This window comes from Amblyomma americanum, chromosome 4 (genome assembly GCF_052857255.1).
Source record: "Amblyomma americanum isolate KBUSLIRL-KWMA chromosome 4, ASM5285725v1, whole genome shotgun sequence".
Taxonomy (NCBI): domain Eukaryota; kingdom Metazoa; phylum Arthropoda; class Arachnida; order Ixodida; family Ixodidae; genus Amblyomma; species Amblyomma americanum.
The window spans coordinates 105,597,042-105,620,980 of NC_135500.1; the positions used below are offsets into that span (position 1 = coordinate 105,597,042).

Consider the following 23,939-nt stretch of genomic DNA (forward strand, 5'->3'; position numbering starts at 1 on the left):
GGTAAAGAGGCTACCTTCGAGATAATTCCGAAAGCATACTTGTAAGATATTCCCCCTGATCCTGTGAAAAAGAGGACGTCAGAAAAAATATAAACTGTTATCAATGAAGATTCTCAGTCAAAAATCTGTGAATTTAGTGCGGCACAACTTCAGGAGAAATGAACAAAAATTCTTGAAATCAGGACATGCACTCTTTCCAGATTTCTTACTTCGTGACATCAATCAGTGCATTTTTCCTAAAGTAAAACTTACTGCGTTACTACAATGCGTACGCTGTCTTTCCTTTCCAAAAATCTCTCACCATTATTTTGCCGCTTGTACTTGTGCTTACCTTAGGAGGTTTTAGTGCCGGCAGGGTACCCAGAACAGCAATCTGCCACTATTGGGGAACGAGACCGAAGCACTGTATTGCACGCCAGGGAAGGGTGGCGGTCGAGGGCTGCATGGTGTCATTTTATTATTCGACACCGACCGAGTTACGGGTTACGAGTATTGCTTGCTATGGATTCTTCCAGTGAGTGTGGCTTAAAAGGCGGTGAAAGGTTCTGCGTGTCTGACGGTGACAGAGAAGGGTATTTTTTTAGGCAGCCAATGAAAAGAGAGCCACTGTTCTGCGCAGCCATTCGGGGCTGTTCAATCAGTTGCAATAATGCCTTTGACCCTTCTTTTTTATGCCCAGTGTTCCCGGTCTGAAGTGGCGAAGACCACGATTATGAATAGGGGACTAAAAAAATGAGAAAGATAATCATAGCACCTCTTTTGCAAATTCTTATCAATTGTTCAGTGTATCTTGTGAATTTTGGGCAAAAATCTCACGACCTGTCAAAATTAAAGCGTAGATATGCATAACATAACGCTTATAAAGCACGAATCCCGTTGTTCGCAGCTAAAGAGGGCAACTGTTCAGATCTCTCTTTCCGCTGTGCCAACGGCGCCTGCGTGGGGCTGTACTCTCGGTGCGACTACGTGGATGACTGTGGAGACAACAGCGATGAGCAGAATTGTGGTAAGCATTTCATGTTCCGCAAACGTTACATCTATATCCTCTGTGTAATGGTATAGAACCCTGCAAACACTACTCCTTTTTGCTATGAAACGCACTCGTTTACATGCTGGACAGAGTACAGAGATATGCTCTCTCTCTTCGCAGGGGTTAAGCTCCTTTTCTTTGGTGCGAAAACTCTGTTCAAAGCATTTCTCACCATAAAGCTAGCACCTAACTCCACACCAATCATTAAAAACATGTCACGGCTGGAAGTTCTGGTGCCCCGGCCACCTGACACTGATATTCCAGTCACGGCGTGGACTCAGAAACATTCGAATGATCGTCAACGCCTATTGCATTTCGAAACTGGGCGAAGGGTGATTTGTGCTGTTGCCTGCGATTGCTTTGACTCTGCATATCTGTTGCTATGCTGCGGCGACGTCGAGTCCAACCCTGGTCCCAACACACGTACCGCCTCTGCCTCTACTGATCCGGAACGCGATTCTCAGCAAATGAATGAGATAATGAAGTTACTTAAAGGCATTGACAAAAAAACGTCTGAACTCACGACTGGCCAAACTAAACTGAGTGCAGACGTTAACACAATCAAATCAAGCCAGGCAGTCCTCGAAACTAAGTTGCTTGATGTGTTCAACCGTTTGGAACTGATCGAAAGCAGATGCAAAACTCTGGAAACCCTAGAACTCGACGTCGCCGCAACTCAAGATACTGTCGAACAGCTGACTTCGCGACAGTATGAATTACAGGCTCGTATAGATGACCTTGAAGACCGTTCACGACAGAACAATTTAATCTTACGCGGTATACCCGACGCACGTGAAACCTGGGAACAGACTGAAAAAAAAATTATCACTGCATTTTCAACTTCTTTAGGCACTGATTTTGATCAACCGGTCATTGAGCGCGCCCACAGGATAGGTACGTTCTCACATCAAAAATGTCGGCCTGTAGTTATCCGGTTCGGCTCATTTAAAGACCGTGGCAGAATACTAGCATGTCGAGCTAAACTTAAAACTGACAACATTTCTGTATCAGAGGATTTTTCGCCAGCAACCCGTAACGCGCGCCAGCAACTTACTAATTTCGCTAAAAGCCTGCCTCAGTCACCAAAGTTCCAGCTTCGTTACAACAAACTCTACGTTAACAATAAGTGCTACATGTACGACAGCGTGACAAACAACATCGAACTGATAAAGGAATTTCCCACCGAAGTACTCGAAGAGGACACACCGCGGTCGCCTTCATCAAATGCCCAAAACACCGAAAACGCCCCGTAGCATCACGAGAGGGGACGTGGGCAGTCGTCGCCTTCACCACGCACATCTGTTCTTCTCGCTAACGTAAGAAGTATCGTAAACAAACGTGATGCATTTCATTCCGTAGCTGACACGTGTAACGCAGATATTATTGCACTTACTGAAACATGGCTTCATTCTAACATTCGTAACACCGAAATTTTGCAGGAATCATCCCGATACACTTTTTATCGCTGCGACCGCACGTCACGTCAGGGTGGTGGCGTATTACTTGCCATTTGTAAAACACTCCGGTCTTACGCTATTAACATCACAACAGATCTCGAGATTGTCTGGGCATGCGTGGAACTTGGACACTCTAAAATTGTTTTCGGGGTATGCTACCGTCCTCCCAGTCACTCTTCTAACTTCCTCGATGATCTGCACGATGCCATAAATGCTGTTTGCACACGACACCCCCTGGCGCTTGTTTTCTTACTTGGCGACTTCAATCTTCCTAACATATCTTGGTCTTTTGATACCCCAGTTCAGAACCCTTCTTCTAACTTAAGCACCGATTTCTTAAACCTTTGTTCCACTTTTTCCTTTTCCCAACTAGACTCTCAACCGACAAGAATTACTAATACCACTGCAAACACGCTGGACTTAATACTGACTACCCATCCCGATATGGCCTCAGAAATCACTTACTTACCTGGTCTCAGCGACCATCTATCGCTCTCATTTGACATTTGCATCGTTACTCCCCCAGCTGAGAAGATTTCTAAACACATCCGCGACTATAAAAAAGCTGATTTTCAGGCCATTAACAGGGAACTCGCCGAATTTATCGATTATTATTGCAACGGGTTTGATGACCGCTCTGTCGATACTAACTGGAATCTATTCGTTACCAAGGTTAAAGAATTAAAAGATACATACATACCATTACGGACAATCTGTTCCCACTCTAGAGCCCCGTGGTACAACTCCTATCTTAAACGACTGTCCAATCGAAAAAAACGTTTCTACCGAGTTGCGAAAAGGTCTGGTAGTAACGCAAAATGGGAGGCGTACCGCGAAGCTAACGCCGTTTAGGTAACTGCACTTAAAAGCACAAAAAATAATTTTCTTCACAATACACTTCCTAGCATTCTTTCCACTGATCCTAAAAAGTTCTGGCGCATTGTCATCCCCAGCCACAGCGATACCATTAACTTATTAGACGAGAATGGCCTTGCCATCCCAGATGCAGAATGCCCAGCGGTACTGAACTCCACATTCTGTAAAAACTTTGTTCATTGTACTAACACCATTTTTCCACAAGCGCAGACTTACAACTACATAACTATGGATCCCATTTGCATCGAAGCTTGCGGTATTGAGAAGATTATTGAATCCCTTAAACCATGCTCCAGTCCAGGTACTGACTCAATCAACGCGAAATTTCTTAAGGGTTCTCAAACTTACTGGTCATTGCTGCTTTGCAAGATATTTCAACAGTCCCTCGACACCGGTGCTCTGCCTGCTGACTGGACGGTCGGGAAGGTGGTCCCAATCCATAAATCAGGTAACAAGAATTCACCCCTTAACTACCGTCCCATATCTTTGACAAGTATTCCATGTAAAGTATTGGAGCACATATTATACACAGGTATCGCGAACTTCTTGGAGTCAAATTCATTTTTTACAGACATGCAGCACGGTTTTCGTAAGCGACTGTCTTGCGAAACTCAGTTAGCATCATTTACGCATAAACTTAATCTCATCCTTGATCGCCGCTCAACAGCTGACTGCGTCTTCCTCGACTTCGCAAAAGCCTTCGAATATTTCCTTTGCAACCGCACTCAGTTCGTAACTGCTAACAATGCCACCTCTCCATCAACCCCCGTCCATTCCGGAGTGCCACAGGGATCCGTCTTAGGCCCTCTTTTATTTCTTATTTACATTAATGACCTACCTTCTTGCGTAACCTCTAACATACACTTATTCGCTGATGACTGCGTAATTTTTCGCGAAATTAACGACACTAACGACGTATGCGCTCTACAGAATGATCTATCCGCTATATCTGCATGGTGCAACTTATGGTTTATGCAACTTAATTCTTCTAAATGCAAAGTTTTACGTGTCTCCCGCACATCATCTACTACAGGTGCATATTGTTTAAATAATACCATACTGGAGGCCGTCACGTCATATCGCTACCTCGGAGTTCATATATCTTCCACTCTAAATTGGTCGCTTTATATTAACGCCATAATTAACAACGCTAACAGCATGCTAGGCTACCTACGCCGGAATTTCTCCAATTCCCCTACCTCCCTAAAACTCATATTATACAAAACCCTTGTCCATAGTAAACTAGAATACGCATCTGCAATTTGGGACCCCAGCTACGCAAACTCAATTAATGCACTCGAGCTTGTACAAAATAACGCCGCCCGTTTCATCCTACTTAACTTCAATCGTACTGCAAGTGTCACCTCTATGAAAAACACGCTCAACCTCCCACCCTTAGCCTCCCGTCGAAAATTTTCACGGTTATGTTTATTTCATAAAATTTTTTGCAACTGTCCCAATCTACGCGATGAATTGATATCTCCTCCGTCTTTCATCTCTCCACGGCTAGACCACGTTCACAAGGTCGGTATAACGTCGCACGAAACAAAAGCTTGTTCTCAGTCGTTCATTCCCCGTACATCAGCAGACTGGAACCACCTTCCCGGATCGACAGCCTGCATTCAAGACATCCTGCGCTTCCGTAGCAATTTAGCTAACATTGTATACTAAGGTTCACAACAAATGTACTTATCATTCTCTATTTCCTTTGTTTACTTTAGTTTCCCTTGTTTTGTTCTCTTACCTTGCACTTACATATTATGCTTACTTCTGAATTGTATAACCAGGAACATGATGCTTGTATGTTGAATTTTTGTTTTTGTTCATTTTCTGTCATTTGTAACCACTCCCCTCTGAAATGCCTTTGGCCCTGAGGGTATCAATAATAAATAAATAAATAAACCATTTATGAGCCAGCCCTCGCCGAGATTACACAAACGTGACGTCTCTTGGAACATGGCGAAAACACCTCGTTGGTGGGCGCTCGCGAATATCATGATAGCCATCTAACATAGAATTTTCTTGATGTCTTGCCATGGGCACACAGCCAATCTAGGTGTGTATTAATTCGATTACAGTGTAGTAAAAAGTCGGCCGTTCGATGTCAGCCTGTAGAATTTGCTACTTTGCTTACTCTTAGTTTCTCCTGTGGGCAGCTTCCACCATGCCGATTTGCTACATACTCAGCCATTGCGGGAAAAAGCATTTTCAACCGGAAAGACTATATGAACACAATTTTTTCGTATATTGTTATAGTTAAATTGTTATTAGTTAGATATAACTATGAGAATCAATATATCCGGACGTGTCCCCTCGGCAATCTGAAATTGTTTTTGCTATTAGCGTTTTTGCTCCCGTCACAAACGTTCCCCGTTGGTTTTCTATGGCACTCTTAAATACTCGATGCGAATGATGGAAAAACATAAAAGAAAGCATTTGATGCGCATCGGTAGAACGAAAAATCACCTTAAACATTTTCATAAGAGTACCTTACAATACGCAATATTCAAACTATTTACCCGAGAAAGCAGGTCTTCGCAATAGCCGCGGCACAGCCAGCTGCCATGGAAGGTGAAGAACGCAGTCAAGCCGCACTGGAACTTAGTCTGACTGAAAGAATGAATGACCCGGCAAAACAAAAAGAATTGGGAAATTAAGAGGGCTTCACACAACCCCTAACTAACTGCGTAGTTCTCTGAACATGGTGGGCGATTACCAATTCACAGGCGATTACCGGCTCGGATGCAACTTCGACACCTCCTTTTGTGACTGGGTGCCCCAGGCGCCAACAGAGAAGACCATGAGCACGTGGAAATTGGCCCGCCCCTCTTCGTTCCTGGTGACTGCACCTACGAGAGACCGCACAACTGGAACCCCAGAAGGTACGCTGCCTAATGCAGTATTTCAGATTCTAAATGCAAAGCTGCCTGAAGGAGTTTTGGGTGGCACGCCAATGTGCATTAGTCTTTTAGTCTTCAATTTTGTCTTCAGTTTTAGATGAAAGAATTTTACCGGAATATTAGTCTTGGAACCTCGGTTTTTGTCTTTGTGTTGTTTGTCGACTTTCGGCGTTTGTGCACATCATCGGGCGCACCTATGTGCAAGTTCGACTGTGGGCTATTGGTGATTTTTTTTCTTCAGCTCAGTTTTTCTTCTGTTCGCAAGATAAATTACTTCCAGTCTAGTATACATATGGGGTGCAAGGAATAAAGGCAGTGAATAAAGGCGCCATTGATGATATGCTTTTTTTGCCGCAGAGTGCATGCAACAAAGTACATTCAGAACACATAATTCAGGCCTCATAATTCATTATTCATAATTCAGGCCTCATACTTTTTGTCTGTTTTCTTGGAGGCCGTAAAATGTGTTATGCGCCCCTATCAAATAAAAATATTGATAAATCCTACAAAATAGATGCTTCATTATTATGCCGTGAAAAGGTTCCGCCTTTGGCAAGCGTGAGTGAGTTAAAATGGGGGAACTTATTTTTTGACCTTGGGTAAGAACTCAGAAACACTAAAGTATTAGGGCGGCAGAAAACGGTTTGTAAGGACACTCTCTCAACATCTTTTTCGTCATGAGCATTGAGTAATAATATTATAACGCTTTAATATGAACGGAGAAACTACTACTTTTTTATAAGAAATTCTGTGAATGTTCATTTCCAGGGAAGTTCCTCTTGCTTCTTCCTGGTCGCAACCAAACCACCGCTACGATTACAGGACCAAAGCTTCATAATAACGAAACATGCGTCGTGAGTATGAAATGTCAATTATATCACTTTTTCACATGACATCAAGCTTCCTGTGTCCCCAATGTATAGACTGCCGTGTGGAGCCTGATAAGGTTTTAGCACAAGGTTTGCTGGATGTTTCACGCTGCTTATCGTATTTGTTCTTGTGGCACCACCCGCGTTATGAAGTGGCGCTCAATGTAGACACGGTTACAGCTCGAGTTAACCCCTCTGATATCCGTATGTTTAATCATCGCCACCTACAAATCCGTTTTGCTTGTATTTCTCATGGCAGAAGTTTTCTTGTTGCACGCAGTCGTTGTTGCTGCTGTTGTTGCCTCAAAAACGATGGCATATTCCCACGGGGGTGGGGGGGGGGAGGGGGATTCACCAAGGTTTTGTGCAGAACCAAACAGGAAAAAACTCACCCAGGTTTGTCTCAAGCGGCTCCTCAATATAGAGTAATCTAAGAGAGAAAAAAAATCGCGAGTGTTGAGAGATGTTAAGGAAATCGTCATGAAAATCGAGGAAACAAAGCGGTGTGGGTTGAATTGCTAAATTTTAAAGAATTAATCAGAAAGAAAATAATTATGACAGAAAAGAAAAGGTGTAGAGATGTTAGCGCAAAGATCTCCTGGTTTCAATAAAATACTTGTGAAGAAGCTGACACACCTGCCTAATAGCATGCCCTTCGACGGTTGTACAGAAGGAGAGGAGGACGGGAAGAGTAAACGGCAGACCTAATTAAGCAAGAGGGTTTTGCAAAAACTAAATTCTCTTCCGCGCAAACCGCCCGCAGTTGAGGATTAAATGATCTATCGTTTCAACGTCCCCGCTTTACGCACACAGATTCGATGGCGTGAACCCAGAACGGCATGAATATAGATTAGTGGGAAGAATCCTGCAGCTCAACAGCGTCATGGAAACCGCACACACCCTTGATGCGCAAGAACACATGTTCCACGATAATTTCAAATGTTCGAAATCCGCAGTACCGAGAATGGGCTCATGGCTCAGGTTCTGGTGTATTTGCTAACGTTCATAACGGGACGTGGTCAGCAGTGCGAGGTTCGGAAGGACATGGGTAACTGGCCCATTGATTGCCAATTTCTCTAAGATATCGGCGATCGAATTTTAAGTAATGCTACAGTGCCCTGAGATCCACTGAAAACGCACCTCTTGGACATCAAGTGGCACAAAGTACATTAGGGATCGGTACAAGAGACTAGTTGCCGAACTTTCAAGTGCTGCCAAGATTGAGAGACCGTCCAAGAGAATAACTTGAAAAATATTGCGGGGAACTTTTTTGAATGGCCAAACTAATAGCGAGAAATTCAGCAGCAAAAATTGTTGTATAATAAGAGACCCGGGTGGAATAACTCCAATCTAATGTGTGGGAATAAACACCTACTGCTGCTTTAGGCATTGTTGAGAGGTATTTGTGAAAATAGCAGCATGGCTGGGATACTGGAACAGATATTCCTCCAGGTGACCGTTTAGCACATTGGCTTTGCATATTGCGGCAGCGTATGGTCAAAATAAACCGCTGTTGCAGCATGCACATTGCTAACGCATTGCACGGACCTAAGCGAGACTGTAATTCTAGACAACAGGTGCGCAGTAAACACAAATTGAGGCAGTTTGTAAAGCGGCCAACGTTTATCTAGAGACAAAGCTGGGTTAGTCAAAAAATTGGAGGAGCCACTTCAGGCATAGGCTAGAATCTCCGCAAGAAGGTGCGCACTGTGAGAAGCTGAAAGCGAGAGTTCAAATCCTGTATGCGAGCTTGCAGAAAAAGGACACAATTTGCCACTGATTTTGGTAAACCCAGGCAGAGCCGTAGAGCGCCATAGCCGTAGAGTCCATTTTCTCGCCTCGCGTGGTGCCATCTCGTCGTTTTTTTCGGTATTTCCACTTGTTTTGTTATTCGCGGTTGTCGCCTGGTGGCGCCACACTGAAGCGCAAAACTTTCGTTTCGGGCGACACCTATGAAGGTGCGCTTCAACTGGAGGTGACTTTTTTAGAAACAAAGACTGCGTTTGGTCTTATGACTAAAATTTTGGCGTTCAGAGAGTGCCAGCGTAGTTTTAACGTTCGTGGCGCAAAACAATCCCACATGCTTTGAGGCTGCATGTAGTTCGAACCTCTACGCCTTTCGCCTCAATCTCTAAATGTCGAGGAACTTCACTACATTGCTCGAGAGGCTGCTGACATTAATAAGGCTTATCGAGGTCAAACCATAATCAGCGACGTGTGCGCTTGGACGCTGCATAAATACCTTATGCAGAAAACAAAACTAAGCTTCAAACACAAGCCGTTATGTATGCTCTTAGAAAAAATGCGCAGGAAAGATATCTGTTGATTTGCCAGATAGAAATATACGCAGACGGCATTATGAACTGGTAACCTGTGCTAAAGCACGAAAATTCCGTCCTCGTCCACCCCACGGTCTACTCGACAAAGGAAAGTGGACGTTGCGGCCACCGTTTCTACCCAAAGCACAGACAGAATGAAGAGCGGCTTTGACAATGCCAATTTGGAAAAGGCTTTTCTGGTAGCAGAAAAAATCTCGGAACAGGTTTTTGTAAAATTGAAAATTGTTTGTTTAGGAAAGGAAATGACGCACAAACTGTCTCACATATCACGGTGGACACCCGAACCAAGCCGTAAGGAATGGATAAAGGAGGGACTGAAAGAAGGAAGGAAGACAGAGGTGCCGCAGTGGAGGGCTCCGGAATAATTTCGACCACCTGGGGATCTTAAACGTGCACTGACATCGCACAGCACACAGGCGCCTTTTGCGTTTCGCCTCCATCGAAACGTGGCCGTCGCGGTCGGGTTCGAACCCGTGTACTCCGGCTCAGAAGATGACCGCTTTAACCAATGAGCGGCCGCGGTGGGTTTTGTGACTTGCAGCATTGTTGCGCTTCGTAGTTTGTTTTTGTGTCATTAGTGTTTGTTTCTTGAGCTACCATCATGTTTAAGCAAACAGAGCACCACCTTTGCAATGTAATTATTTATCAGGCGCGCTAGCTTTAGATGCCGTGTGGCAATAACCCCGCAGTCAGTTTTATGAATGTAAATTTAGATCTGCGGCAAATTTCAGAGCAGAAAAATTAGTCTAAGGGCGTAGACGAGGCTTAGAAATTAGCTGCCAGCGAATAAAAGCAGCTGTTGACGGACAAGGCTAAATTTAGACCAATGGCGGAGGCTTTCTTCGTGTAGTGGACGAAATCGGGCTGAAGGTAATGATGATGTTCAACTAATTTGGAAGTGCTTATCTGAGAGGAATTCGAAATATTCTCCAGTTATTCGACCGATATTCGGCCGTTATTATGCTAGCATGCACAAATGCGTTCTCATATAGAGAGCAGTGTTCTGTGACTCGTACTGGATAATAATATATGGAAAGAATCGACGCAAGTTGTAGGATGCACGTTTCATCCTTGACTACTTCACACTAACAGACTGCTACATCATGCTTACGCCATGCGCTTGCAGGTCTACTCCTATTAAATGATTGACAATTTTTGTTTTCCTTTTTTTTTTTGGCGAGCAGATTTCATTTTTCTACACGGTGCAAGGAGAAGCCGATTCACAATTGAAGCTTGGTGTCCGCACAACCAAAGATGGTCCTTGGAAGATCGAGTGGAAGCAGTCAGTGCCCACCGAATTCTTTCACCTTATTGAAGCCACTGTAGTCCTGATGGAGGACGAACCGTTTCAGGTGAGACAGAGACTTTACAGTGAGCGCCACAGTACAATGCTCAAACACTTGAAAAACACTGCAGTTTTTGGTGGAGAATTGTTCTTTAATACTACTGCCATACAAATGCCAAAAATGGTACATCCCGCAATTGAGAATAGTGTCATACTAACGAGAAGACGTTTATGGTCTAGAACAAAGATGCTCCTTGTCGGAGAGTATCGCAGATACTGATTGATTCACCACAGCTCACTATGCAGCTGGATGGGTAGCAGAAAACAAGAACTGATATTAAAATAACCTGTCTTAAAACTCCATAGAACTTCCTTATACAGAGGACAAAACACCAGAACAGAAATATTTTATTGTTTCATTTACAGCCACCTAGAGGCCTGTAAGGCGATTTTCACGCCTAGGGCGGGCACAAAACATCCATTAGAAAGGTAGAACTGCAGCAACTTTAAAGCAGGCGTAACTAGTGTAACTTGAAAACAAAATTTTCATTCAAGTAGCACTCCAGGAGTTAAAAGGTGTATAGAATACAATCAATTTAATGAATTCAGACGCATTTGTCTAAAAAATACATAAACTAGTTCGAAATAAACAGCGTACATAACTGAATAAATGTGGTCGAGTCAATTGTCACATTAGCGTCAATGTTTTCGGCGCTATGATAGAGCAGGTCAAGATGAGTCGTTCCATGTGGAGTCAGTAAATTCATCGAAAGCTCTGTCCTAGACTAACAGCGCTTCTGTGTACGGGTACCTTAATGAGCGTTAAATTCATATTTTTGAATTTCAGTCGAACACAGGTGCCTCAATCGGTTGAGGGGTGATCGGCATATGGTGCTGCCAATCTCTAAGCCCATTTATAGATGCTCTTTGCAATTAGGATTCTATCAGAGCAACGAGGAGGGGTAGTAGGTACCTCATGACTGAAACAGATTTCCGGCTTACATTCCGAATACACCAAACAATGAACACCACAATCAAAACACGGTGTCCGGTGTCTTCTTCGTCCAGCGTTTTCGTCCTCATTGCAACTTAACGTTGAAGCCATTCAAACGGAGCCCTAAACAACATTCCCATGCGAAATATTAACGCCTAAAGGCCTCGAATCCTCAGCACAGGCGCTTTTAGAAGGCTAGGTAAAATTTCCGCATACTAGTGAAGGGCAGTGGAAGTAAGAACACCGAAACTAGGAAGAGAATACGTAACTTGCGGCATAACGCAAAATGTGGCGTTTATTGAGCATTAGTTTGACAACCAGGTTATCATATCCAATAAAGTTCTTAAAATTCTCTGCGCGAATATCTGAATTCGATGCTGTGCTGTTGCACTCGAAAAATAGGCGACGGTTGCTGGCGTGTTTACAGGCACGCGCATTGTACTTTTGTGCCTCTAAACAGATTTACGCCGTGACCAGGCTGAATAGTGCCCAACTCTCTACCACACAGTATGCGCCTTATGACAAGGCGGATAAGGCACACTCAAAGGCCAGCGGTTAACAAAAAAACTGCATTGATAATAATACTCAGTACCTCCGGTGGAATCTTCCGGCAGCTAATCAAAGCGTAAACGTTGTGGATTCTATTTTTATATTGTTGCGGACGTCAGCAGCCCTAGCCTTCTACCTTTTAAGCCTGGTAGTTAAGCGGAATGCATACTTGTGCACGTCTGAGGATGTATTCACTGCATTCTCTTGCACTGTACAATTAGGCATTAGTAGAAATCGCACATGCCGAATCCTAAATGCGCTCTTTTTGGCCATAAACTCATTTAAGGACTCGAATGCGCCACGCTGCACCTGTTTAAAGCTTTAAAAACACGAATACAGCGAGCCATTTCATCGTTCAGCTGACCAAATACTCAACTTACTTTACAAAACGTAGTGCATTTAGTATCTTTATTACAGAGAAGAGAAAAAAAAAACTTAGTTCGGTCTAGTCATACCGAAACTACTCAAGGGCTGTATTTTGTAACGCTTCTCCGTCATTTGTGTGTTTGCCCTTGGTGGGTCACGGCTTCGATAATGGAGAGGCTGATTCATAATGCCTCCCGACTATCAACCCTCGATTCACAGGCCGCCACTCTCAGTGATACTGGGGCTAAATAAAGAAAATAGTAAAAAAACCTTACACAAGGCGACTCTCCATGAGCATTCTCATTCAGTATTTAATTTAAATATACTAGTTCACAATCCAAAGGTTAAATTAGTATGTACTGTCAGTTATTGATATCAATTGCACCAGGGGAGGGTAATGTGTGTAATGTGAAACTTGCTGATTTATCCGCTGGAAGAGAACATGAACATAGAACTTCTTTTGTTTTCTTTCAATTAGGTGGCTTTTATTGGGGAACACAATTAACCTGGCAAGAAGGGTTACATTGCCATTGACGACGTGACATTCTGGGAAAGCTGCAGGGCATATCATGGCGGTAAGTAGATGTTGAACGATAATTTTTCTTTTTACTAGGAGCCGTCCCAATGTCTCTTCATAGCAGGAAAATTCCGTCTTTCGACAACTGAGTAAAAAAAAATAGTACGGATCAAAATTCATGGTAGTACCTCTTTCTTTCTCTTAAATTTCTTTATTTCATTTGCCGTAAAATTTTTTCTACTAACTCAATACCAGGAGAAATCTGCGTTCATCCGCAACTTTAGTTTCTTTCGCCATCTATTATTGATTCCGAAAATTTTTTTAGAAAACTAATCCTGATCCTTCCTTTCGTATCTTCTTTAGCAGGTTTTCTGCCTATCACGTGGGAGTTGCGGATAATTGTCTCAGTGAGATATCATTTAGCAGTAAGCTAACTGAGCGTAAATCTCGTATTTTCAACACACATGTCCATTTAAGACCAACACAAAGAATATTTTAGAGAGAATTTTTTCAACCGGCACCAAGTTTCATTGAATGTAAATATCAGGATTTTGCTTATCTGATATAGGTCTGTCTCTGAGCACAAAGCAAAGCGAATGTTTTTGATATTGAAAACAAAAGTGTTTCATTTATTTCATTTATGTTTGCCCTTAAAATCCCGAAGGCATTATATGGGGGGGGGGATAACTTTGAGAAGAGATTCCACAAACTGTGAACGCACACAAGGGGAAGGTTTACATACACCGATAGCAGTTTCAAGGCGAATGCACTAGTAGTGGAGCATAACTCTTTTTTTGCTTCAAGATTTGCCTAGTCACCTAAGGTTCCAGGCTGAAATAAAGAAAGTTTAGGGGAGTTTAATTTCGAATTTTGTAGCCTTTGAAAGTTTTCACAGTTTTTGTTCGTTGGCTGGTACCCCAATGAAATGGCGTTCTGGCGTTTTCAACCTGTGTCTCTTATCAGTACTGTCCGCGTTTTCTTGAAAGCACAAAAGTCGAAGCTGCCCAAGGATTCATGCGCCAATGAAAAAAATCCTGAAAGTCCTTGAAGTTTGATGAGAACGCGTTACGTCAATTAACATACACAAACACAAAGAAAAGAAAACACTTGCTTATTCTGTCTTTTTCTTGTGTGGCACTGGCTTCGTCAGAGCTACCGCCAGCTCCGGAGCCAACCCCACCACCGACCCTATGTGGCGAGAACGAGTTCGAATGTGCAAGCAGTAGGGAATGTATCCAGCTGTCCCAGGTGTGTGACTTCAAGGCAGACTGCTCTAACGGAGAGGATGAATCGAGATGCGGTACGTGGACACTTCCTTTTCCATGTTTTAGTACAACTCGATGATCTCAGAAACACTAAGCGGGAAAAGTAAACTGACTCGGCGGTTCGAAAACATAACACCTCACACCTCGGTGTGCCCAATGCTTCCGAGAGAGTTATTTCTTACTAAAAACTGAAAGTCAGTAGCAGTAAGTGACTCATTCCTTGTGTAGAACCGCTGAGCAATCAGCGATAATGAAAGACAAACTCAATCGCTGGAGATATTTTCGAAGCAACATATGTTGCGCGGAACTGTTCTTGAAGACACCACTTTGAAAGCCTGAAGTGTAAGCGCCTTCAGCAGCCGCTCCATATGTATTATTTTAGAGTGTGAAATGCTCCAGCGTAGCAAGACATAAGAAAACCGAAGCGCTCCTACCAGTGAATTAATATTCCCCTTAGTTCGAGCACGGGTGCGCGCTTTAACTTAATACGGGAGAAGAAAAATACAGACTACATAGTGCATTGCGCACGTCGACCTTTCACTTATTTGCTGGAGACGAGGCTAGTTATTTTGACGGTATTTTTTAGTTTTCTTTGTTACCTACTTCATCCTTTTATATATATATATATATATATATATATATATATATATATATATATATATATATGAAGGAAGACAACAGTCACCGAAACCAAGGTACATTGGGGAATGTTGCTTTTTTTAAATTTGTTGTGCTGATGAGTGCGAGAATAATACTTCGATTAACTTTTCGCTTAAAGAAAACTATTTATCAAGCAGCAGAAAAAACAACCATGCGCCCGGTGGGATCCGAATTCGCGACCTCTGAATATCGCGCCCGGTGCTCTCCCAACTGAGCTACGGCGACGGCTGCCCAATCTGCTGCTCTCGTCGGTATTAATGTTTATTGCCTGTGAAGGAACCATGAGAATGTTCACCAGCGCCACCCTCGTCCATAGCGGCGGACGGAGGACGGCCTGTAGTACCGCCAGTGTGACGTGGAACGCCATCTAACGGCGAGGGCGGAAACTGTGAGAGAACCTTATGCTACCTATGGCATCAAGACTGCCTGAACTGAGACCTTCGTTAAGCTATTATATATATACAAGATTGTGGCTATATATATATATATATATATATATATATATATATATATATATATATATATATATATATATATATATATATATATATATATATATATATCGCGCCACAATCCTGCACCTTCTCGTGGCAGCCACCTTGCGGTCGACCATTCCTCAGATCTCATCGAGGCAGGTGGCGGATATCTCTGCTACAAACTGCCGGGGTTGTCAGGTGACGTATTCACCGGCAAGGCCGACGACTACCACGCATAATATAGGTACGGACGCCAAAGAGCGGCGCTAAGCGTCCAAAATTTTTGCTTCAAGCCATTTAGCCCAGCTATAATGCAAGCCTAAAGAACAAGGGAACAACAAAACGTTCGACGCTCTATCTCATTATCGTCGGAGTACTAGCAGTCATTGTTACCAACAGTCGACCTCCACTGTAGGAGTAATGTTTCTCGCACTGACTTCCAGTTAGCCCTTTCCTCCACCAGCTGGGACGACCTTATCGCTGCCATATCTCCGCCTCCTTGCTTGACTCTATGGTGCCCAACTGCTACGTTCGCCTTCCCTTGGAATTCACTCCGTTACGCTAAGGGAGCGTCGCTTATCTACCCTTCCTTAACCTAGGATCCGATTAAATCTCGTTTCTTTCCTGCTCCGCATTGCTCTGTTTCAATCTCTTAACGCTGCAGCAGTTAAGAATAAATTTGGCTGGCACAGATTCTTCTAGAGCTGGTGGAATTGTGGAATTTGTTGAGCCTAAAATGAAGCTCGTCTGCAGGTGGTACACATTGCGGGCACACCACGCCTAATTCGGACTCTATTCGCTTAGCATGAGTTAAGTGGATGTGTTTAAATTTTCTATTCTTTCCGGCAGAAATGATAGAGTTCTCGATGAAACCCTACACTATATGGCTCACCGAAGTCATTTTGAAAACAAAGCATATAGAAGAATATCACTACGGCGGACCACAGCCCTCTTCCTGGTGCATGCGATAATTTTCACTAATAGCCAATAGAAATAGCCAATAGCAAGGAAGAAATGTGGCTTAGGAAAAATATATCAATTCTACAAAACAAAACACACTGAATACATGTGCCAGTATATTGATTGAAAGCTATGCTAAGGTCATTCGTTTCAAGGAAGTCCTCTCATGCTGTCCAGCATAAATGGCGGGTTTCGGCACAGCCTATACTTACGGCATTCTGAGGCTAACGTTCGTTCTATAATTGAAGTGGCATACAGTAGAGTAGCTGATTTCCTAGCGAAATTATCTGACTGATACTGTTTACCGACGTCCTTAACAAGAAAGGAGCGACGCCGAGTTCTGGTGACAAAAGTCAATTCATAAAGGCCTGAATACCCCGAGAAAGCTCTATTTCACTGCACCACAGATTAGTTTGTGGGACACGAGAAAACTATACTGGTGTAGACGTGGTGTACACGGTGCTTCACCAGTATTTTCGGTGTAAAAAGTCTGCATTCCTTATCTCTGTGCTTTTCTGAGTGCATATAAGGAGAAAAACGATAGTAGCGAAGTGAAGACGTAGAAGCAGAACCACGAGCACAGCGAGTGTCGCGCAACTAAAGAAGCTGTTGCAAAGAATGCTCTTACGTTGAGAAAGTGTTTTGTCATTTATTCATTACGAAGTGCGTGATCTAATAGAAATAAAGGTCGGAACATTAGGGCTCACGGTTTTGAGGAGGCTGCTAGATTTTTCTTTTTCGCTCACCGAAACCATTAATGCTCACCCAGGAACATGGGAAGGGACAGTTCACCACATTACTTCCGTTAAATAATCGCCAAAATCTATACAGCAGAGCTCCCGACTTGGTACCCAGTATTGAACGTTCATCTCTTTCCATTTTTACAGGAGCGTGCGAGTTTTCAGCGGACTTGTGCGGACTCGAAAATGAGGATAGAAACACGCGCTTCGGGTGGTCATGGACAACAGTGCAAGATGGCAAGAAGAACGCACTTTACCCCACCACTGACAGCCGGTTCAGCGAGGATGGTGCCTATGCTGTGTTCTCACTGATGCATCCAGGTCAGGAATGTTCACAGGCATGCTATATTTAATGCTCCAGCTGCGGTCTCTTGGTAATAACTGGCAACCATGAGGTGAACTCTTTACGCATAAAATTACGGTTTCGGTTAACATTTCGTACGCATTTTTTTGTTCCGCTGAAACGCATACCACTTCAATCTGGCTACAACTTTTTTGTCCTGCATTTAGGGCCTGAAGATGTATTTAGGGCCTGAAGACGGCTACAAGAAGGCTTGTAGGGTCAACGCAAAGCGGACGCGGCCTTCACTCTCAGATGGTTGGTCTGGGATGCGCACGTCGCCACAAAATAAAGTAGACAATAAAAAGAGAACAATTCTGCGAATAAAATAATATTGTAACGCTGTTACCTCGCTCTTTCTTAAACTATTTATTGGAAATTCTTCAAAATAGGCGTTGTTTTAAGACACCCCACTTACTACGAAGTGTTCTTCAGAACTGAGAAAACGGTTTAAGGACAACTTGAAACAGTGCATCATCGCACTAGCTGTTCACTGCAATTTGTTTTTGCACCCTTATTAGGTGAGCCTAAGCATTAACCGCTGTTATCTTCTATTGTGGCTTGTACCGAAGCGTTGAATTTCTATGCGTGTAACGTTGAATTCAATTTTAGCTTCGATCAGCGTTGCAGCACGCTCTAGTACCAGCTTTTTCGGTACAAACACGTGCTTTCATTTCAAATGCTGTTGTCAGATATTTCTTGTTTGGACAATGAGAAAATTCTAAATATATGCAAAAATCATTTTTAAAAATATTTTAACAGCTACACTGCGTGCCGTACTTCTTGTAAATTGCAGCTGTGCCGCTGGGCCACCCCAGGTCCTTACTAACGCCAAAGCTGGGAGAGATTGGCCATTCCTGCGTTGTACGTTTCTACGCCTTCGTCCCGAACCAAGGTAAGTGCTTCCATGATGATCTGGTCCCGCTGTTGATATCTAAGTAGTGGGCACGGAAATATTGCCAACGGAGGGCACGTAAAGTGTTGGCGTTTGTATCGTGCCAACGGTTTACTTGCAGGGGGCTAATAAGCCTTTCCCAAATGAAAAGGGATAAGTTTCGTGCTGCTCATTCGCTGGGCCAGCTATATATCGAGTTTGAAGCTTTTACGCGCGGATTCAGCATTACGCCTCTCTCCATTAGAAGAAACATATCCCTATCCTGAAGAGAATATGGCGAAAACAGTTTGGGCAACATTAACTGAACTGCGTCCAACTTTTACGACATAAGCAAGAAAAAGGAATGCTTGTGCGAACAATATGAGTCATATTAGAAGGTGTTTATGCATGCTGATCTTGGCGTTGTTCAGAAGAGAAGCAGGTCGTTATTTTAATTAAACGCACGTATCGAATTATGTCCATTCTCTAAAACAGGCAGGCCCGATATAATAGCAGAAACAACATGAAGTGCTGCAAAATCAAATTTTAGATACAAATGTCAAAACTGACGGGAAAATTCTTGGGTAAGCTCAGATATTTCACATTACACGCAGAAAATTGGAGACCTTTCAGCGTTGGTGATCAGGGGGCCTTCTTTCATGCTATCAGAATAGCAACATTTTTTGTCATTATGTTGTTTCACATCGTTATGTAATGCTCCCATTTCTTAGTGGAAGGCATCGATTAAAAAAGGCGTTCTTTCATCTAATAAATACTCCCCACGCTTATCTTTGCCTTCAGGCCAGTGTCACGATTCAGGCGCCAAAGTGTAAAATGCATGAAGCACAACATTCTCGCCAGCCATTAATTATCGAATCTAAACGGGAACGCAAAATAGTCATTCATAGTGGGATTTTCATTCGACATCAGTTCTTTCATATAACTCTTTAAGCTGTGCAGGAAAATCGGCGCTCGAGCAAGTCTTTGAAAAAGAAGTGGAAGACTGCGCACAGGAAGCACCTGTCGGCTGCCAATAGAGAACACCACGTTACACAAAGGGAAATTTTTGCTTGTGATTTGGAGAAAACTGAACTTTCTATTGAAATGGTGCACGACGATGTTGGTACTGATGGCCATTCCAAGCGCTGCCGCATCTGATTTATAAAATGCTCCCTGCGCTTGCAGCGAAGTATTTTGGCGCCCTTGGGATATCAATTGGCAATATCAAGCTTTCGATACTCCAGCGTAATATTTGGTGTTCGGCGTGATAGTGTGAAGCAATGGCGGCCCATCAGCGGTTGCTACGCTACATATGCATCGCATGGTGGCCGGCCCACAAACTAGAAGCGCTTCTTCAAATTCCGGGGCTCCTTTACAAGGTAACATAAGGTATCACGGACAAGGCGAGGTAGTAACAGGCGCAATTACTACCTTTTTACAACTTATTTTTACTAGCACTGAACGAAGCAATAAACTAGGAGGTAGTTCCAAGACATTATTTAGTGCCGTCTTTTGAGCCCGGTTTTTTTCAAACGTCAAAATTCGGTCAGGAGAGTGGAGTGGAGCATGACATACGCGTTTGCCAATGTCTCACGCGCAGATATATAAAATGCCCATCTCAGTGCGATGGAGTGTCCTGTATTCGGACCTTATTTATGCCCGAGAGTGCAGACAGAAAGTGGAACTCAGAAGCTGAATCAAAAGCATGGCGCACATCAAAGCCCGCTAATATTTACTTACGTCAGCTATGTTCACCGGTACATAAAACATTGACACGAGACAACAGTTTAAAGGCAACAGCTAGGGCGAACAGTTGTAGTTTCATACACAACAGCAGCATTAGATCCTGCTAGAAATACGCTTGAGTGCATAAAAGTTCACCTTCAGTAATGGGTTCGGTAGTTCATGCGTTGGACGAGGCGTCGACTCCACAAGCGATTACACTTTATAATATGACCTTACACTCATGCCATCCACTCGCTTTCAGAACAATTCTATGCCAACCGATATCAGTACATAATGAATTAAATCATTGCGGAGGTTCTTAGTAGCCACTTCTTTGAATAATAAGTTGAATATCAGTGAGATAACCACGCTGCTGACCAGACGGGCACCCTGTACATTCTTAGTAAGCTTTTGTTCATCATGAAATACTCCCACATTAACAACAGAGAAAACGGCAAGCTTCGAACCAACCCGTCACGCCATCTAGCCTTGAGACCAAACCTCTATTCTTACATCATAAACACGAACACTACTTTCTAAACATATTAAAGATTACAGGAGAGCATGACACACTGTAAACAGCAGTTATTGTCTGCAATTCTCTATTTGTCTCGCCTAGTTTATTTTTGTCTTCGTCTTTCGCGCTGTAGAGATATGGAATCGAACCAACTCGCCCAACTTTTTGTCCTCTAGCTGTTATTGTGGAGAATCATGCTGAACAAAATGAAGCGTGGCATTTTTGCAACCCCATCCACTGTCTAGTATTTAATCCGGGATTTATCACAAAATTGATAGGGCTCTAACGTGTGTATTTTTAACCAAGTAGGCGTGCGTAAACAAGTGTTCATTCTTATCACCTCTTTTTTCTGGAATCTGCATGTGCATGCAAACGCATTTCTCTCTCTTCGTCTTCTCTCCACTCGGCTACAGCTGCCGCGACGCCCTCCTCTCACTGGCTGGCGCGGCGCTTCTCCGAACTTTCCCGAGCTTCCTCCCTGTGGCTGCAGCTTGCGCGACACTCTTAGCTTACCCGAGTTACTCCGATAACAGAAGACATGGTTCTTGCTCGCGGCTGGTACGTCTGGAGTAGTGATTTCGCACTAGTACTCCGAAATAGGATAGTGAATGGATCCAACCCCTCTTTGTCAACAACGAATCTTTCACAATTAATCTATTCATCGTACGGCTAAAGAGCAAACAGCCATGGGGTGGAGTGTGTTTGCCTGTAGTTGGGACAGTGGGCTCAATGCAACTTCAGGTTGTGATGAAGGTAAAAACTGCAGCTGAAAAATGAAAGCGAAGTGTGAACAAAACAGTATGTGGATGCAGCCCAGCAAATTTACAATTCTCTTCTTGCTTGCAGACTCTGCATGGCTGATTTTCGGAGTGTTGCCGCGAACGACCAACAACGCTACACGTGGAGCAATGACGGTGTTGGCGACAATAACCGGAAGCAAAAATATGGGGAGATGGGCGAAGGTCACAGTGAAAGTCGGAAACTGGAAGGCTGGCGCCAGGGTGAGCTCCTTTGCTTTCATTCAAAGCAACGTGCGCAAAATGGGACCGGTAACTGAAAACACTAGCTAAATGTTGTAATACGCGTCAGTAGTGTGGTGATGTAATAGAAGTGTGGTGCCTCAGTAGTGTGGTGATGTCATAACCCGCAGATGGTGTGCGCGCCGCGAGCCTCGCTGCTGCGTCGACGGCGGAACAGACGCCGCCTGCCTCGTCAGTTGTGCGCATGCGCGGAGTGACGTCATAGCACGTCTACATTACGCTAGCATTTCGAGCCTTAAGCGTGGCGGCGCCGTGGCCACCGTGGCAGCTGCCGGCGGGGCGGCGCGACGGCGAAACCGAGTGGGGGAGGAGTGAAAATGGGGAGAGATAGTGAATCCACGTCCAGGAACGAAGATGAAGAAGGAACGCCTCGCGAAACGCAGCGTCGAAAGACTGACTTTGCAATTCGACTGAGCGAGTTTCACTCTACCAGGTGTAGCTATCGCGCCACTCCAGGTCTAACCAAAGCTAAACCACATCCTTTTTTTATGAGTTAGAACGCTGTTTTTTTTTCGGCATAGCATTCTTGGCTGTGTATCACATCAGAATACATCTTATACTTTGTAGCTATCTTTTTAGCTATTCCTGTTAGTAGTACTGTGTGGCTAACTTTTTAACACTTCTCTTAGTTTTTTAATTACTGACAGGACGCCTGTCAGCAAAATAAGGTGACTAACCATAGTAATTAAAATTAACTATTCAATATTACTTAACGAGCCTACTAGTTAGCGCGTCCTAGCTATATTCTGTTCCGCTACACCGCTGAAAATGCTGTCGAGAAAAAGCGCTTCTAAATCAAAAACGTCTATATTAAAAGAAAATTACAATCTTAGGTGACAAACCCGGTATGCCAGACTTCCACGGATTAGCAAACCCTAGCATTTGGTATCTCAATATTGGATTCTGTTACACCGCTGTCTGCGGAACGAGAGTAATTTTATTGAACTCCGTCAGCCAGCTGGCTCGCAGTTCCCTGATACGCATTAGTAGTCTATAAAATATGCCACTAGGAAATATTTACTTCTTTGTTCCGCGTCTGTCTGTACTTCCGAGGTACACTTCAAGAGTGCACACGAATGTAAATTAGCACAAGCAAACGGTGACTGCGGCGTTGAAGTCGCTACACGCGGCTGTGAAGTGTCACTACCACTCTAAAGATTGCGTTGGCAGGGAAGTTGCCACTATTTATTACGAACCGCCGTGGCGGCTCAGTTGTTATGGCGCCCGGCTGCCGACCTGAAAGACGCAGTGGCCGACTTTCGATGGAGGCGAAATTGTAGAGGCTCCGGTACTGTGAGATGTCAGTGCGCGTTGTAGAACCCCTGGTGTTCGAAATTCTCGGAGCCCTCATAGCCACGGCGTCCCCATACCCTGAGTGGCTTTGGGACGTTAAGCCCCAATAAACCATATACCCTATTCATAGGAGGCGAGATGGAGTTGATGACCCTTTGTGTTTTCGAAAAATAATTTCTTTGAGAAGCGCCCTGCTTCAGATTGCGCAACGTCACGTGTGAAATAGAGCACTCTGAGAACTGCTGCTGCTCACTGACGTTTCCAGTGCTTTAATGAGGAGGTTGACCGGTCACTCTCATCAGTTTTTTTGAACGATAGCAAGACCTCCGACCGCAGTTTACCCGCGCCATCGAAGCATCGCTTTTGCCGGTTTTTCTTTTCCATGCCATAGCGTGTATTTGCAAAATGAGTGAATAGAGTTATAGCATGCCGCGATCCGCTGTCCGCAATCGATCTGATTCCGCGCCTCGCCTGTGGTTATGCGCCAATTGGCTCCGATGCGGTAGGCATGCGAGCAGTGTGCCACTGACATGGCGCCATCTGGCATCCTCAAGGCGCGCAAAAAGCACGCGCAGTGGCGTTCTGCGCGAGAGCATCACGGTAGCATTGAATGGATCGCGCTATTCTATAACTCTTTATCACGTTCCAACTGCTTGGAATTACACGTGACTATTAGAGCATTTAAGTAACCACGGTGACGCAGTGAAGAGAAGATTTTAGTGAGGGCGTGCTGTTGGCTTGTCGCAACATAAAACTGGCTTTTTATAAGCACCTGGGATTTCGAATTGGCACCCACTAAATCTTTCTTCTTCCTAACACCCCAAGGTGCCACTTGCCCGTTCGCTGCCGCAGTGGTAATCCGTTGTG

The 23,939-nt window shown here is 43.9% G+C and overlaps 1 protein-coding gene across 1 annotated transcript in view; it reads left to right on the forward strand.

The window, feature by feature from the left end:
• The window catches only part of LOC144129735 (MAM and LDL-receptor class A domain-containing protein 1-like), a 189,224-nt gene that overhangs the window by 123,254 nt on the left and 42,031 nt on the right, over positions 1-23,939 (forward strand). Inside the window, 9 exon segments of the mRNA XM_077663821.1 lie at positions 887-1,006; positions 6,090-6,245; positions 7,032-7,117; positions 10,656-10,823; positions 13,144-13,240; positions 14,333-14,482; positions 17,431-17,604; positions 18,420-18,518; positions 21,586-21,740. Coding sequence (XP_077519947.1) covers positions 887-1,006; positions 6,090-6,245; positions 7,032-7,117; positions 10,656-10,823; positions 13,144-13,240; positions 14,333-14,482; positions 17,431-17,604; positions 18,420-18,518; positions 21,586-21,740 — 1,205 coding nt within the window.